Raw genomic sequence first — 18,705 nt, forward strand, 5'->3', positions numbered from 1 at the left:
TGGATAATGCCTTCAAAATTGAGAAAATTATTTGCTACTTTGTGTTTTATACCTAGCCAGACTATTAACCAAACATAAGGATAGAATAAAGATATTTTCAGGAATCTGTTAAAAAATTCAACTGAATAAATTGGAAGATCTAATGGGCTTTTTGCAACAAGTCATGAACTAATCAGCATCCCCTTTCGTAAGTGGAAAAGAGCTCCCAGGACCTGTACAAAATGGAAGGTTTTTATAAGCAGAAGGGGGTGGGGACAAGGAAGTCATTAATAAAGAGAAAAGATTATTACAGGCAAGGTCACCTTTCTTTGGGAAAGGGTGGGGTCTATCAAGCAGATGACCTTAATAATGTTGTTCAGGAAATTCCAGAGTGATTGATTTAAAATTCCATTCCTGGGACTGGCTGAGACTGCAATTAGGTTAGATATCAAGTCCTAGTTTGCTGACATGGGCTAAACAGAAGTGGCTCCATTTTGAGCCCATTTTTTTTTTGTTTTGTTTTGTTTTTTACAGATGGAATCAGAAGTTGACTTTTCATGTATTCTTTCTTGGGCAATGACTAAAGAAATTACTTCAGTGAAATGGGGGTATACACCCAAAAGAGTAACAGTGTTTTAGGGGGGCAATTTAGCTCTGAAGAATGGGAAAAGAAAAATTCCCAGGACAAGAGCTGTGCTCCAGGCCTAAAAGTAACCAGCTAAGATTAAACCAGGAGGAGGAAGGGTTATAGGAGAGAGTTTATTAAAAAACAAACAAAAGTACTCTGGAAATTTGACAGATCAGTTGAAGCATTTGGAAAAATTTAGAAATACACATGTTAACAAAACAAATGCAAAGGCTATGACTAGGAAAAAATAATATAACATGATATAATATAAATAATATACCTTCTTGGTTCAAGAGTGAACAGTTATGATAATATAAACACCATTGGCTTTATTAAAAAGTATAATGTACCCATATTAAGGATGAGAGAAGGGAAGTGTAGTGGTGGTGGAAGAGAGCTACAACCTTCTCCATCATAAAAGGGTAGCAGTTATCTGAAATTAATTGGATTTTTTTTGATTATCTGAAAGTAATCAATATATAACAGTACAAGGGTTTAGAAACATGAAGATAAGTATCAGAAGAAATGGCTTAAAGTATAGAAGACAGCTGGCCCTAGAAGGTAGAACTAGGTACAAAAGGAGCAGAGAAATGACATTTTTTATTACAACCCTTTGATTTTTGAGCAAAGAACATGTATTACTTAGACAAAAGTTAATTTTGAAAGAGAAAAAGAAAGAAAGAAAGAAAAGAAAGAGAAAGAAAATAATAACAGGCTTTCATTTTTCTAGTGCTTTTGAACCAGATGTCATCCTCTCTGTATCTGTATTATGTATAAATGTTTGACTTGAAGTTGGGGGTGCATGGGCTTATCCTTCTGGGTGATAGGTGCGAAAACAATGCTATATGGAGGTAAGTGATAATTCAGGTGGGGAGTCCTTTCTGCAGGAACCCCCAAGATGTAGATAAATATTTCTTATAAAACAGTTTCTCTTATCTTCCTTGGGTTTGAGACTTTATCTACCTCTCTCTCTCTCCCCTTAGAAAAACCTATCCAGTAATTGTTTAAGTATTTATTCCAGGCTGGCCTTAGTTATATTGTGCGGCATTAATGTAAGTTTGAACCCAAGAGTTAAGGGTGCAGCACCTCTTTCTCTAAAATCAATCTGTGGTTGAGATATAGTAACTGGAAGAAACCTTTAAGAGAAAGAGGACAAGATTTATGTGATTGAAAACCCATTGTCTTGCCTATATGGAGATTTTTCTTTGTTTACCAACCTTGGAAAATATGACTTTTATTTTTATAAATGAGGTCAGTAGTAGAAACACTGAGAAAAATGAAACTCCAGCTGGGGTTTCCTATATGACTTTGCATGCAAGGTTAGTTTCATGTCACAGATAAATAAAACCTCCAAGGTCAAATTAGTGGAAAATCACTAAATGATCCTTCCTTTCGAGATTTAAATGTACATTACTAATCCAGCATTTCTCAAGTTTTTGCCAGCAGAATTTAAAAAATATATATATCCATTAATTATAAGTGTTCATGGGACTAAAGTTTGGGAAACACAGTGCTAAGGAGCTCTACTCATCCCTGGCAGTGCAAGAAGAGGTCCCTGCTAGGAGTTCACAGTAGGAGAGGGTGTGTTTTTTGGCTTGTTGGCGGGTAGGGTTACACTTAATATTGGTTGCATTTCTTGGCTGGATTCTGATGCCCCCTGTGGCTACAAAAAGTCTCCAGGAAGATAATTTTTCTTCTCAGGTTAGGGAGGTCCTTAGGATCACTCTAAGCCACCTTTTAGAGTTAAGGAAGTAAAACTTAAGGTGACCATTAAAGCTGCTCCTAAATTCTGTCTTGGGTCTGGATGTACTTGATTATCATTTTTAGTTTCTAGTGCTCTTGCTGCTGTTTTTCTTCTAGTTGATGCTGGTTATAGACTTTTTAGTAATTTTATTGCTTGCTTTTGCATTGTAAAAGAGCAATACATAGTAATAAAATATTGAGAATAGTACAACCAAAATAAGTCACCTGTAATCTCACCTCTCAAGCAGAATCACAACTAGCAATTTTTGTCTATGTATTCTGTATGTACTGCTGCATATAGAGGTGTGAGTCTGTGTATTTGTATCATGCAAATTTACATCTTTGTTTTAATTCCCATTTTGTCATGAACATTTTTATACCATTCAAAATTATTTATATACAACATTTTAAATGATTCTACAATAGTATATCAATTGAAGATACCATAATTTATTTATTTGCCTATTGTATTTAGTTTGCTTAATTTATTTAGTGTGTTTAATTAATTTAGTGTGTTTAATTTATGTGTTTACTAATTATATTTAGTGTGTTTAATTTATGTCTATATAGATAAAACACAATTTCATTGTTTGCCACTTAGTGGACCAGAATGAAAAATGACACAACAAATTTTCACCAAACTTGGCGCGTATGTTTGGAATAGCTAGATTCAAAGTGTAAGCTTTGAAGAAAAAAAACATATTTATGTTGTGGGGCTTGGTAGAGAAACTATAGGGGAGGAGAAATAATTTTCTCTCTATTCTTCTGTGTTCTTGGCTGAAACCCTCTGTTATAAAAGACAGATTAGCAAGAGTAAAACAAACAGAAGTTTTAAAATATATATACCTCATGAATACATGGAATATACCCAGAAAGACTGACTAACTCCCCGAGATGGCCCACGCCACCTCCTTAAATACCATCTTAAGTTAAAGACAAAAGAAAGATGTTGGGGCAAAGGGAAGTCAAGTTTTGGGGAGTTGCCAGGAGAATGCTGGTAAACAAGGGTAAAATTTGTTATGCAGATTTAAGTCAGCCTTCACCATTGATATGACTGGAGACTTAGAGTCATTCTTTTCTTCCCGGTACAGAGAGGGAGATACCTTTACAAATAATTTCCTTTGTAAAATGTAAATATCCTTTATGAAAGGGTAACTTCTACTCTTGTTTTCAGTACTTCTTTCTCATCTGCTGTTTCTTAGAATAATCAGCTCGCAATAATCTTTATTCTGCTACCCTTCATACCTCAAATTGGAGAATAGGCCTTTGAGAACAACTGAAATAAAAAAAGATCCATGACTGAGGTGGGCTGAGGGAGAGTTGTCAGACATATTATGACACTCTAAATAGAAATCAGACATAATGGTTTCCATTTTTGTGTCTCCAGTCAAATGGCATGAGGACATCTGATGTCCTGCTGATTTGTAGTCAAATTGCTTTCATGTGGGCAAGTCTATGAGGAATTCTAAGGGCATTTCTGTCCAAAAAATGTTTACAATGATGAAAACCGAGATTATCTACTGTCAAACATTTGGAAAGGAAGCCAGTGAGAGCCAAATAGAATTACCCAACAGGCCACAGATTGATTGATCCATCCATCAATCCATCCTTCTTTCTATCTATCACTCACATAAATAGCTGCCTGAGTATCTCCATGTTCTTTAGCCTAATGAGGCCATCTTTCCATTGAATATTTAAAAGAATGGCTGGAGCTCCCATAGCAGGTATAGCAGGAGAGACTTTATGTTTCATGATATTTCTGAGATTTCTTACAATTTTTAGCTGAATTAAAAAAATCACTTGTATATCTCTTCCCTTTTCTGTACTCTGCTTTAACCCAATTTACAACACAGTCCCTATCCTTTTTTACGTAAGTTTTTTTCCACATAGTGTAGTTTATGAGTAAAATTTACTTAAGATTTGGCATTAAAGTTGGACGCCTCCTCATTGCTGATTTCTTGTCTTATGCCACCTGGCCTCTCACTAGTTGCAAGATCTTTTCTTCCTTCCGTCTTCTCCTCAGTCTTATTTATTATTTCCTTTAACCCTTCCTTCCTTAGTCTAGCCCATCAATAGTTCATATTTTTTTTTTTAAGATTTTATTTATTTATTTGACAGAGAGAGATCACAAGGAGGCAGAGGTGGGAAGAGAGAGAGAGGAGGAAGCAGGATCCCCGCTGAGCAGAGAGCCCCATGTGGGGCTCGATCCCAGGACCCTGGGATCATGACCTGAGCCAAAGGCAGAGGCTTTAACCCACTGAGCCACCCAGGCACCCCAATAGTTCATATTTTTACCTACTTTTTAGCAAAGCAGTTAAATTCTCTGTCTAGTCATGTCTGTGGGCTTCCTCTTTTATACCCGGAGATGTTATCTAGATACTCTCTTAAACCGATGGTTCTCCCCCTAGAGGAATTCTGCACTCAACACTTAACATAATAAAAACCTTCCACAACCCCATCTATATCCATGTGTCTCTTTATATAGTTTTTTTTTTCTTTAAGATTTTATTTATTTGTCAGAGAGAGCAAGCACAGGCAGGGAGAACAGCAGGCAGAGGCAGAAGCAGTCTCTCCATTGAGCAAGGATTTCAACGTGATCCCAGGACCCTGGGATCATGATCAGAGCCAAAGGCAGGCGCTTAACCAGCTGAGCCACCCAGGTGTCCCTATACAGTTTTTTAAAAAGATTTATTTATTTTAGAGAGAAAGAGAGAGCATATTCATGGTGGGCGAGGACCAAACAGAGAGAGAGAGAAAGAATCTTAAGCAGACTCTGAGCTGAGTACAGAGCCCATGTGGGGCTGGATCTCATGACCCTGAGATCACCACCAAACCAAAACCAAGAGTTGGAATATGCAGACACCTCATGTGTCTTTATTTTCATCTAGCCAACCATTTATTTAATATATCTGTCCCCCTACCAACATCTACACATTCATCCATCCACCCAACTGTTAATCTCTCTGCTTTTTTCCATCCTGATTTCTCCATGCTCCTCCGAAGATCCAAAATACTCATTATGGGAAGTTTTTTTCCCTTCGTTTTTAATTTTTAAAATTTTATTTATTTATTTGAAGATTTTATTTTATTTTATTTTATTTATTTGAGAGAGAGAGATTGAAAGAATGAGTGGGAGGAGGGGCAAAGGGAGAAGCCGACTCCCTGTGGAACAGGGAGCCCAATACTGGACTTCATCCCAGGACCCTGAGATCATGACCTGAGCCAAAGGCAGACGCTTAACCAACTGAGTCACCCAGGCAACCTATTTTATTTTATTTTTTTTTTGTTTGGCTATCAGAGTATTTAAAAATTCTTTATTTAAATTCAATTTAGTTAACATATACTTTATTATTAGTTTCAGGAATAGAATTTTTTTAAAAAAGGAACAGAATTTAGTTGTTCAGCAGTTGCATATAATACCCAGTTCTCATTACATCAAGTGTCATTCTTAATGCCCATCATTGAATTATTCCTTCCCCTGACCCACCTCCCCTTCAGCAATCCTCAGTTTATTTCCTACATAAACAACACTTATGCTCCCCTCCATTTTCATCTTATTTTCTCTTCCCTTCCCCTATGTTCATTTTTTTTGTTTCTTAAATTCCACATGAGTGAAATCATATGGTATTTGTCCTTCTCTGACTTATTTCACTTAGTGTAATACCCCCTAGTTCCATCCACATTGTTGCAAATGGCAAGATTTTATTCTTTTGATGGCTGAGTAATATTCCATTATAGATTCCGTTATATATATATGTATATACATATATATATAACATATATACACACATACGACACACACACACACACACACACACACACACACACACACACAGGAAAGAAAGGGGAAACTTCTTAAACTGTTGGTGGGAATGCAAGTTGGTGCAGCCACTCTGGAAAACAGTTCCTCAAAAAGTCAAAAATATAGCTACCGTCTAACCCAGCAATTGCACTACTCAGTATTTACCCCAAAGAAACAAAGGTGGTGATCCAAAGGGGCACTTGCACCCCAATGTTTATAGCAGCAATGTCCGCAGTAGTCAAACTATGGAAAAAGCCTAGATGTCCAACAACCAATGGATGAATAAAGAAGGTGTGGTGTATACATACACAAGGGAATACTACTCAGCCATCAAAAACGACATCTTGCCACTTGGCAATGATGTGGGTGGAACTAGAGGGTATTATGCTGAGTTAATTACTTAGCTTAGTAAATCAGAGAAAGAAAATTATATCTCACTGATTTGTGGAATTTAAGAAACAAGGCAGAGGATCAAAGGGGAGGAGAGGAAAAAATAAAATAAGGTGAAACCAGAGAGGAAGACAAACCGCAAGAGACTCTTAATCCTAGGAAACAAACTAGAATTGCTCGAGGAGTGGGGATGATGGGGTGGAGTGGCTGGGTCATGGACATTGGGGAAGGTGTGTTGTGGTGAGTACTGTGTGTTGTGTAAGATTGTTGAATCACAGACCTGTACCCCCGAAAGAAATAATACATTATATGTTAATTAAAAAAAACCCCAAACTTATCCTTTCCAGAAGTAACAATCAGCTGTCTTGAAATGACAAAGGAGAAATAGATAAAAAGTACACTGCTGGGAATAATTGTAATCTTTGCCTTGGGCAAAGGAAGGACAGATAAGACCCGAGTTAAATTAAGTGAAGGAGAGCACCTGGGTGGCTCAGTGGGTTAAGCGACTGCCTTTGGCTCAGTGGGTTAAGCGACTGCCTTTGGCTCAGGTCATGGTCCCAGGGTCCTGGCATCGGGTCCCACTTTGGGGTCCCTGCTCTGCGGAGAGCCTGCTTCTCCCTCTTCCTCTCTCTCTCTCTCTCTCTGTATCTGATGAATAAATAAATAAATAAAAATCTTTTTAAAAAAGAAGTCTAAAAACAATTAAGCGAAGGAAACCAGGTGCATTGGGGCCATTCACTGAAGGAGCTTGGCCAGAAATGACATATTTGCCTATGTGAAAAGTTAGGGTGTTGGTGGAAACACACTCATATGCAAACATACCACACACACACACACACACACACACACACACACACTCAGAAGTACCTAACATTTTATCTTGAATTTAGCTTGAACACAGCCATACTCCCATTGTACTGATGACATAGTACAAATGATAAACATTATTTCTGAAAGTTGACTCCCTCAGCATGTGACAGAGATCCCATAACTGGATGGAATCACTGACAAAGCTAACACTGTAAAAAAGGTATACTTATATATATTTAGCTTTAATGTTTGTATTATAAATCAGGATTACTTTAGATTTGATGTATTGCATATTTTTCTTAATTGTGTTAAACCATTGAAAGTAACTTTCTAGCATTAGATGCATAGGCAAGATTCAAAATAAATGCCATTTTTCAAAATACTCCTCCTCTTTCCTGACAATGACCAACTACTTGTTTGTTTGTTTGTTTGTTTGCTTCGCCCCTTAGGCAGGAAAAGTTATTCCTGTTGGAGACAGAGTTGCAACCTGTTTGACTGAAAAACTTCCCAGGGTGAGCATTTTCAATAGACATTTTTGTAAACCCTTAGGTTTGTCTCTTAAGTTGTCTCTTAAGACAACTCTCAATGCTCCTTAAGAAAGCTGTATAAACTTAATGTGGTCAATTTTGATTCTTTACTGCACTTTGAGAACTTCTAATGATTTTGTTCAAGGAAGTGAAAACTCCAGGCTTACAATTTTTAGCTCTATAAAAACCATTGGCGATACCTTTTATTTCTATAGAAAATAGTCATTTATGGTATGCTTTTTAACCTGGGTATTTCTTGGTTGTTTTCTAGATATAACTTTTGAAATATGACATTCATTTCTATAAAACACATTTTAGGAAGTTTCATTATATGGGTCTGTAGTTCCCCATGTACTTATTACACTCATGCAATGGTGTTCACTGATTGGGATAGGTTAATCCTAATATTTTAAAAACTGTTCTTAATTCTATTTTCTTGTCTCACTATAGCTAATTACTCCACCTGAGGCAAAAAAATTTTTCAACTATAGATATCCACCTGCTGGAGCTGAGAGAGTATTTTATGGTAGAGCAAAGGATCCCCAAATTGCTCCTTATTTGACACACGGAATAAGATCTAAAATTTCGATACCGGTAACTTCTTTTCCTTTTTTCCCTGTACATTATTAACTTACTAAGGTGAAAATGCATGAATGAGGTATTAATGAAATCATCAGTTTCAATTTCCTTCCCACTCTTACTTTTGAGTAGTGAAAAAAAAATCCAAGCAGCAACAGCCACAAGACTGTAGAGAAATTAGATTATAGAGACAATCTACATATTTTCACCTCAGATAATACAAGCCAAGTTGCATTTCATTTTCTCAGGCTAAAGAGAAATGCTGTCACGCTTTGTTAGAGAACAGAGAGGATGAAGGCTGGGTGATAGAACCTCGAGGCCCAGCGGAGTGCTTGTATAGAATTTGGGGGAGTGAGCTGACTGTTACCTGTGTTAATTGGGCAGTCTAGATTCTGAAGACCCGATCTATACCTCTGGAGAGCGCTCGTGGCAGTCATGTGATTCTTGTACTTGTCATTTCCGCTTTTCTAGAATCCGCATCAAATAACCAGGGCATTCTTCTTATAAACCTTAGGGCCTCAGTGAAGTAAGTTCATGTAGGGCATGTTTCAGCTACATAGCCTCAATGCTGACAGTTGATTTGAAGAGATGAGGAAAGGCAAGGATAATTAAATGTTTTTCCACAATCACTTTCTCTTCTTCCCAGCTATGGATTAGTTTCAGTTTTCAGATTTTTGCTTTTTTTGTTGTTATATCTGTGCTTTATATGATTTCTTTAGGCAAAGGTATTGATCAACCCGCAGCCTATAACAACATTTCAACAGAAACTTAAAGATAAAAAGGAATCAGTATATTTTAGCAATCAACGGGCACCCCTCGGAAAATCTCATGATCAAACACCGGGATTACCTAAAGGCCTGGATGTGCTCAATACAACATTTGGGACAACAGTCATCAGAGGTAATAAAAAAGTGAGGGGGAGTTGGATGGTGAAATGTCTTCCAAAAAAAAAAGAAAAGGAAAATCAATGTCTTCTTAGAAAGCAGGATTAAATATCTTGTTGATGTGGCACTTGGTGGTGGTGTAAATGATGATTCATAGCAAGAAAATGACTCTCAGATCCAGAATCCTTAGAGTTGATGTGTACCATGGCAGTAAAAATTCAGCTTTTGGAAACAGATGCAATGAGTATAATAGAGATGGTATAAAGAGACAGGAGAGAGATTCAAGAAAACTGATACTGGAGCCAGCTATGAAGTCCCTTCTCCCTATGAAGTCCCTTCTCCCTGGACATACATTTGTGTGTTTTATCTCCACCAATGCTTCTGATGTGTTCATAACTCTTTTTTTTTTTTTTCAGATTTTTATATATTCATTTGTCAGAGAGAGAGAGAGGGAGAGTGAGAGAGAGAGCGCAGGCAGGCAGAGAGGCAGGCAGAGGTGGAGAGAGAAGCAGGCTTCCTGCCGAGCAAGGAGCCTGATGCGGGACTCGATCCCAGGATCCTGAACCCATGACCTGAGCCAAGGCAGCAGCTTAACCGACTGAGCCACCCAGGCGCCGCTGATGTGTTCATAACTCTTAACTCTATGAAGCAGACCACAGAACAATTAAGTTTGTCAAATGCTGTGGACTTTTCTCCATCTGAGCAGATCCACAGTGTCTACCCACATATGCTAAATGCAGGCAGCTTGTAGAGCAGAGCTTCACTCTCATTATGAGAGGAAGTAGAGTGCGTCTTTCAACGAACAACAACTTATAATGGAATTGGTCACAGGCCATTGTTTCTTCGGAAGCCCCAGCCTTCTGCCATGTTGTTGGGCATTTTTCCTTCCACCTGTTTCACACTTATCTCCTCCTCTCCTTTTCATGTCTCTTCCTCTCTCTCTCTCTCTCTCTCTAGTGGTCTTACCGAAGGGGACCTCAACTTCCATTTTTATTTATCCTGGAAAGAAATTTGGTTCTCTTTGTTCTTCTGCACCCATTAAGGCTCTACCTCAGGAATCTTATATTTTTTTTCCACCAAAAGGTCCATTAGATTATATTCTTTAACACAGTATCACCACTGTGGAGATAAATTATGCCTCTCTCTTGGGATGTAAAATCTTCAAAGTCTACAGCTTGATCATATCAGATCTAAAGTTAAAATTAAAGTTCAAAACTTTAAAAAATGTATTTTAGAGCAGATGATGTATCCTTTTATTTTATAATAAGATTTTAAAATTGTATTTATGTAGACATGGCATTACAGCATTACAGTAATTATATCATAACTACTATCTAGGATTGGACCATTTAATAAGAAAGTACTGTCAAGGTGTACCTCATTTAAATATACAATAGAAGCAATGTTCCAAAACGTGTATCTGTCTGTTCATAAGTGTAATATTTCATATATCAGACAAAAAAAATACTGCTTTACAGGATTATTTTGAGTGGATCCACTTTCTAGTATTCTTAATTATTTGTTTACAGACCCCAAGTCTTAGCAGAAGTCAAAAAGAAAGAAAACTTCTGAATCTATGTTATCAGGTTGAAAGAGAAGAATGAAATTATGATTGGAATTATATTTAAAAATCATTACATAAACAATAAAAACAAAATAATTCACAGTATATAAAACTGGGGTCCACCAGTCTTGGGAAGGCAGCTATTAAACAAATAACTTATTGCTCTAGGTTTGGGATCAGTAGGAAGAATTTCTTACCGATTCCAGTGCTTTCCCTAGCACTTTTGGCTACTTTGAAGATGGATACTCAGATCAAAACAGACTTAGGGTATATGCTTCAATCTACAGCTATCACCAAATTTATTCCCACAAGGCATCAGGGCTTCTGAAACTGACTGTGATTCAAATTTGCTTAGAACATTTTGGGAAGTTTGGAGCAAACTAAAATCAAAATTGTCCTGAGCATCTCAGAATCAGAAAATTTAACCAGGCTTGGAATACAGCTCAGAATAACCTAAATAGTTAGCCAATACACAGTTGGGATATTATTTAGAATTTGAGGGAATGACAGGTCAACTGGGAGTCCCTAGGACAATAACACGTAGGTGGTGTCCTGTCTTTCTTGCTAAATCTTCATTTGTGTTCTCAGAATGCCCATGTAGTTTGTGTCATTGGCATACCTCATTGTTATTTGTTCTGGTCAATTTAAATATGTTATAAATAGATAAAAGCTACCTTAAAACTGATTTCATTAATTCTTCCTTCAGACTCACCTGCTAGAGATGTGGTGAATCCACCAAAATCATACGAAGAAGTATTTAAGGAAGGAAAGGAAGGACATGATTTGTATATTGTTTCTCACAATGATTATTATGTGGGTAAGTGTCTCCCTGTGTAAAATAGACCTGAGGACTCTCAGATTTGCGAAGAGGAATAAAGGAGATTATGTGCATAAAGCAATGCCTGGCATATAGTAAGTGATCAGTAAATAGTAACTTATTCATAAGGTCATAAACCCTCATAACTAGGAACACATATATTTAGACATTTTGTATATCAGATGTAGAAATGTATGTATTATTTAAAGGAAAAACATCTAAGAAAGGTTACATTTAGTTTTAGGCTTAAAAAATACTGTCCTTATTCAAATGTCAGGATTACTCTAAGGACTTAGATTGGGTAATGGTCAGTACACAATTTTTTGAATCACATAGAATAGCTTCAAATACTTGCTTGTCCATTAATCTCTTAAATGGCGATAATAATATTGTGAGGATTAGGTGAGTACCTGCAAAATGCATCCGTAGTGCCTAGAACATAGTAGGTGCTCAATTACTACTACTACTACTACTACTACTACTACTACTACTACTACTACTACCACCGCTACTACTACTACTACTACTATTATGTGATCTTGTCTAATGTAGCTCATTACTAGAAGTGTTCTATAGCACAACTAAAAGGCATTAGATGTTTACAGTGCTATGAAATACAGCTTAGTTGTTGACATGTTGATGTTAAGTGGAATCTTGATATAATAGATTGGGAATTGGACTCTGATGTATGTCCTGAGAAAGCCAATGGATTGTATGTGATTGATTCATGAGCTCAATCCTCATTAACTAGAAGCAAGACTTACCCTTTACTGCAGCACAAGGACGCTCTCATCCTTCCTTTCTCTAATTCTTTATTTTTTCTCCTCCTCCTCTAGCCTCTCACACCAACCATAGTTCTTCTCTGTGCCCTTCCTCCTAATTCTGCTCATAGCTGGTGCTGTTTCCTATGCCCATTGCTCTGCTGTCTGGAATCTGTCATTCTCTTTTTTCATGGCCAGTCTCTGCTGCTTCCCCTACACTTGAGCATATCCCGTCTTGAGATCATCTCTGCCTTCCCATTCATGCCGCTCCTGCTTCCCTTTACTCCATCACCAGTCACTGGTACCCCATCTACTTCCCTGTCTCCCTCCTTTTCTTCCAGTCCTCCCTTCCCTTATTCCTCCTTTGTTCTCTCCCTCTCTTGTGAAAATATCTTATTCATTTTTTGAAAAAGTTTAGTATGTATTGCACAATAAAATCCAATAACTTTCAATTGTTTTCAATACAACCTGTAAAATACAGGTAGACCACCTGTAATTAGATATCTTATATGCATTTAGCAGTTGGAGGAAAATGAGTATAGATTTTTTTTTAATTTTTAAAAGAGCTCTAATAGACTATAAAATGACTGAAATTACCTTCATTTGCTGATTTTTATGGAAGTCTCATTGACCTCTTGAAAAGGCACAGAATCCAATCTCTTTAATATTGTCCTTATTTTTTCTCCTAATGAAAGTAGCTTTATTTTTTTATTAAAAAGCACAGAATAATTGTAGAGAATTTAAATATCTCAATAAAATGGGGCAGGCATCTATCTGGCTGATTCAGCTGTTAGAGCCTGCAATTCTTGATCTTGGGGATGTAAGTTTGAGCCCCATGTTGGGTGTAGAAATTATTTAAAACAAATCTTTGGGGTGTCTGGCTGGATCAGTTGGAAGAGCATGTGACTCTTGATCTTGGAGTCATGAGTTCGAGCCCTACATTGGGGGTAGAGTTTACTTTACTTAAATAAGTATTAAAACAAATACACACACACACACATATACATACAAATCTCAAAAAAATGAGAAAGCAAATATAACATTGAAATTCCATTATCCAGAGATAACTATATTTGATATATTGAACATCTTTCTAACCTGCGTGCAATAAGCCATCTACCTTTCCTTAAGAGGGATGATATTCTCCATGCTTTTGGGGAACTTGCTTTATACATTAAATGTTTTTTATTTAAAATACTATGTCAAGAGCACCATTCAATAACAATAAATATATAATATCTTTTAAATATACTTAATTTTAGACATTACAAGTAATTAAAATACAAAGAAAATCTTCTTTAATTCCCAATCTTTTACAGGTGATACTTTTTTTTTTTTTAAGATTTTATTTATTTGACAGACAGAGATCACAAGTAGGCAGAGAGGCAGGCAGAGAGAGGAGGAAACAGGCTCCCTGCTGAGCAGAGAGCCCAATGTGGGGCTGGATCCAAGAACCCTGGGATCATGACCTGAGCCGAAGGCAGAGGCTTTAACCCACTGAGCCACCCAGGCACCCCCAGATGATACTTCCATAGATGCCTTTCTTTGTGTGTTTGTATATGAGAATATACGTGTGTTTTGTTCCCCACTGCATATACTTTTTTCTATTTCCTTTTCCCCCATTTAATGAAATACCTTAGTTGCATTTTCATGTCAGTTATCTATACCATATTTTTCAGTATTACAAGTAACGTTGCCTATATATCTTTGTGAATATGATGTATTTTTTAAGGATATATTCCTAGATTTATGAGCATTTGAAGTATTTACTCTTAGAGTTAAACCATTCACCCAAATAGCTGCCCCAATTTGCCCTCACACCCATAGTATATTAGAATTTACATTTCTCCACATCCTCCTTAATAGTGAGCTTTCCCATCTTCTTTATTTTTATTTAACTGAGAGACAAATTATGATTTCACATATTTTTTGTTTTTATATACATTGTTTGGGTTACTAGTGAGGCTGAATCGCCCTCATTTCTTTATTTCATTATTTGACAGAGAAAGACATAGCGAGATAGTAAACACAAGAAGGGAGAGTGGGAGATGGAGAAGCAGGCTCTCGCTGAGCAGGGAGCCTCATGCGGGGCTTGACCCCAGGACCCTGGCATCATGACCTGAGCCGACGGCAGACACTCAACGAATGAACTACCCAGGCACCCCTAGTCTTACTTTTCTTATCTAGAAAATAGAAAACTGGGGCGCCTGGGTGGCTCAGTGGGTTAAAACCTCTGCCTTTGGCTCAGGTCATGATCCCAGGGTCCTGGGATCGAGCCCCACCTCGGGCTCTCCGCAGGGAGCCTGCTTCCTCCCCTCCCTCTCTCTGCCTGCCTCTCTGCCTACTTGTGATTTCTCTCTGTCAAATAAATAAAATCTTAAAAAAAAAAAAAGAATAGAAAACTAATACTACATCATGATTTGAAAAAAGTACAGTATTAGATCTTAAATATAAAGACCTCCCTTTGGGTACTCAGGCTTCAGTTCCTAATATGAGATAAGTGATTATAATGAAAAAGGAGGGTTGCAATGTTCTGATGATCTCACCAAATCTCTGTGAGAACAAGTACACAACAACAGCCTCTCAGATCCTAGCAGAATGGAAAGGACAGCTGGGGTCTCAAAGCACTGCAGTACCTCCCCTGATCTTCAGGATTTCTGTAACATTAATGGGGCCTGAATTTTTCATCATTTATATGTCTTTCTCCTACATCATTTCTCGACTTACTTAACCAAGTATTAACACAGGAACTCTTGTCTTGCCAGTCTCCCAGCTAACATAGGAGGGTGCTTGTCCTCTAGCCAAATCTGTGCAATCCTGGCACTGTTACAATTGCATTTAGTTCCCACTCCCATTTTCAGCGTCAGTGAGAGCATAATGTGCTTCTGGCAAGATAAGGTTATTTGTGTTGCTTCCTCTTTTTTTCACAGGAGAAGCAAAGAATCGAAAGTATAACCCATCAAGTTTCCATAGGTTTAACTTGTATGGGGTTCCAACACCACATTTTAATGATGGAAGAGCCATGGCAAAAACTTTATATTGGCTCCATGAGCTACAAATGTAAGTTTAATTATATTGGGTCTTGAAACAGGTATTAAATTTAGGTCACATGGACTTTAAAGAAGAGTTGGTGGGGTGCCTGGGTGGCTCAGTGGGTTAAAGCCTATGCCTTTGGCTCAGGTCATGATCCCGGGGTCCTGGGATCGAGACTCGCATCGGGCTCTCTGCTCAGTGGGGAGCCTGCTTCCCCCTCTCTCTCTGCCTGCCTCTCTGCCTACTTGTTATCTCTCTCTCTCTGTCAAATAAATGAATAAAATCTTAAAAAAAAAATAAACAAGAGTTGTTGATTAAATTTATTTTTTTTAAGGGGAGTAATACATTGACATGGTTCAAACATAAAGCTAACAGGAAAATATATATAGTAGTATGTCTTCCAAAATGTCCAGTTCTTGCAGAGATAACCATGATACTGTGTGTGTCATTCTAAATTACTTCATGCCTTTATAAATAGCAGATCTGAAGATATATGTATGTTTTTCATCTATAGAATCAAACCTATTCATGTTTTTTTCTTTTCTTTTCTTTTTTAAAAGATTTATTTTAGAGGGGGTGGGCATAGGGAGAGGGGAAGAGAAACACAGGCAGACTCTGCTGAGCGCAGAACCCAATGTGGGGCTCGACATGGGGCTTGATCTCATGAACCCAAGATCTCGCGACCCCAAGATCACAACCTGAGCTGAAACCAAGAGTCAGATGCTTAGTCCACTGTGCCACCCAGGCACCCCAACCCTATTCATGTTTCTTAAAGATACAGCTTTCTGATCATCTTATCACATATAATTGTACTGTCATTTATCATTCGGTTTTTTTTAGTGGTTATTTGGGCACCTGAGTATTTGATTCAACTCTTGTAAACTGTGACCTTTTATGGCTTAATTCTATATATGACTACTTACCTAGAAAATTAAAGTTCCATAATTTTTTATTTTCTGTGTTATATTGTATATATAAGCCGATATTTAAGCATTGAGAGGTTAGCAATAAAAATTCGTATTTCTTACTATGCTTAAAAAATCAGAAGATTGGAAATACTGAAGTAGTGGCTTGAATGGTGCTCTCCCCCGCAAAAGACACATATTTATTCTAATTCCTAGAACCTATGAATGTTACCTTATGTATGAAAAGGGTCTTTGTAAGTGTAATTAAGTTAACAATCCTGAGATAAAGAGGTCATTTTGGATTATTGGTGTGGACCCTAAATCCAGTGATAAGTGTCCTTATAAAGGAAGGTGGAGGGATATTTGAGAAAGAAGAGGAAAATACATAGAGAAGAGGTGATGGAGATGTTCATGGAGGAGATTGGAGTGATATGACCTGTTAAGAAAGGTCAAAGAATGCCCAACTAACCTCCAAATGTTGGAAGAGCAATGAATAGACACTCCCCTAGAGCCTTTGGAAAGAATACAACCTTGCTGACATTTTGACTTCTGACTTTTGGCCTCTAGAGTTGTGGGAGAAGGTTTTTGTTGTTTAAAGTCACTGGTTTGTGGGAATTTGTTGCAGCAATCACAGGAACCTAATACCTTGCACTTGCACTTCTACATATCAGTGCTGGGAGTGGATTTCTTTTGCCCTCTGCCCTCTTTAAAGGAGACACTGGCCATCCAAGACTCCATGGGTCTCAGTGTGCGGGTAAAGTTTGCATTCCCACAGATACCCAAACTGCCTGGCTCATTTGTCTGTCTGGTCCCGGTGATAGGAGCTCCCTGTTACAGATGCGGAGGGCTAAGTGCTTTACATAGTAGTGAATTAACCCTACCAATAACTCTGGGAGGTAGGTGCATTATAATTTTTATCCTTTCCATTTTACAGATAAAGAAACTGAGGTCCACAGAAGTTAAATCATTTACCCAATAGTGTGCAGCTAAGAAGTCCTAGGGGTAGGAATAAAACCCAGGCAGTGTGGCTCCAGAGACTGCCCCTAACCACTATACCAGGTTTATAGCCACTGGATGCTGTGATCACAGAATATCGATTTCCATTCCTCTTCTACTTTTTTATTAAATGAGTTTCCAATACTTGAATTATTCAAAAACAGTAAGGGTAAAACACAAACACCAAATAAGTTCTTATAATATTCTATTAAACCCATATGAGATAGTTTTCTTTGGAGTACAAAAGAGGCCATACAACAAATATTTGTTAACTGATTAATATTAAAGCAGTTAAACCACATATAAAGGAAAAATGAAGTCATTTAAATATTTAAATATTTAAGGACTGTTGATAAATATCATTAAATATAATATAGAAATTAATGCTTAGTGGGTGATAACAAAATATGGTTTATCCCACTTAGAAACCTGCTATCAATTTATAAAAAACCTGAAATAAACACATCAACAATAATGCGGTTCTTTTTTTTTTTTTAATAGATTTTATTTATTTATTTGAAAGAGAGGGAGATAGAGAGCTTAAGCAGGGGGAATGGCAGGCAGAGGGAGAAGCAGGCTTCCCCCTGAGCAGGGAGCCCGATGCAGGACTTGGGCATCGTGACCTGAGCCACCCAGGTGCCCTGATAATGTGGTCCTTAAGAAAATCTTAAGAACAGAACCGTTAGATTATTAACAAGGACATATTTATCAATGTTTTGGTGGGATAGTCATAGAAAAATACACTGAGTATACCCCAAACTAACGCAATGTTATATGCCAATTATATCAAAATTTAAAAAATATGCTGAATTTGTAAAAGCAGGTAATATTCAGGGTTCATTTTCATCCAACTTGTTTCTATCCCCAAGGAAACGTTGTTACTGGAACTATGCTTTATTTGATCTTACTTCTTATATTTCAAAACTTAATTATTGCTAAAACAATAATTCTTTATTACTTTGGTTTGCTGGATTTTAAAAAGGACTCACTGGGGCACCCTGGGTAGCTCAGTGTGTTGAGTATCTGACTCTTGGTTTTGGCTCAGGTCATAATCTCAGGGTTGTGAGATCAGGTCATGACCTCAGGGTCATGGGATTGAGTCCCGTAACAGGCTCTAGGCTCTGGGCTCCACACTCAGTGTGAAATCTGCTTGATATTCTCTCTCTCTTTCCCTCTCCCTCTGTCCCTGCCCCTCCCACTCTGTCTCCATCTCAAATAAATAAATAAATAAATAAAACCTTTAAAAATCTTTAAAAAAGAACTCACTAATTCACCCTTAAGTATGTT

At 37.4% G+C, this 18,705-nt stretch overlaps 1 protein-coding gene across 3 annotated transcripts in view; it reads left to right on the forward strand.

Annotated features, from left to right (window-relative positions):
* The window catches only part of EFHB (EF-hand domain family member B), a 57,280-nt gene that overhangs the window by 16,828 nt on the left and 21,747 nt on the right, over window positions 1-18,705 (forward strand). For all 3 annotated transcript variants that reach the window (XM_032332038.1, XM_032332032.1, XM_032332033.1), the window contains exons 2-6: window positions 7,802-7,864; window positions 8,330-8,473; window positions 9,178-9,358; window positions 11,613-11,723; window positions 15,415-15,544. In XM_032332038.1, the coding sequence (XP_032187929.1) occupies window positions 15,507-15,544 (38 nt within the window). In that variant the 5' untranslated portion in view covers window positions 7,802-7,864; window positions 8,330-8,473; window positions 9,178-9,358; window positions 11,613-11,723; window positions 15,415-15,506. The remainder of the gene's footprint in view (window positions 1-7,801; window positions 7,865-8,329; window positions 8,474-9,177; window positions 9,359-11,612; window positions 11,724-15,414; window positions 15,545-18,705) is intronic.

This window comes from Mustela erminea, chromosome 1, assembly GCF_009829155.1.
Source record: "Mustela erminea isolate mMusErm1 chromosome 1, mMusErm1.Pri, whole genome shotgun sequence".
Classification (NCBI taxonomy): Eukaryota; Metazoa; Chordata; class Mammalia; order Carnivora; family Mustelidae; genus Mustela; species Mustela erminea.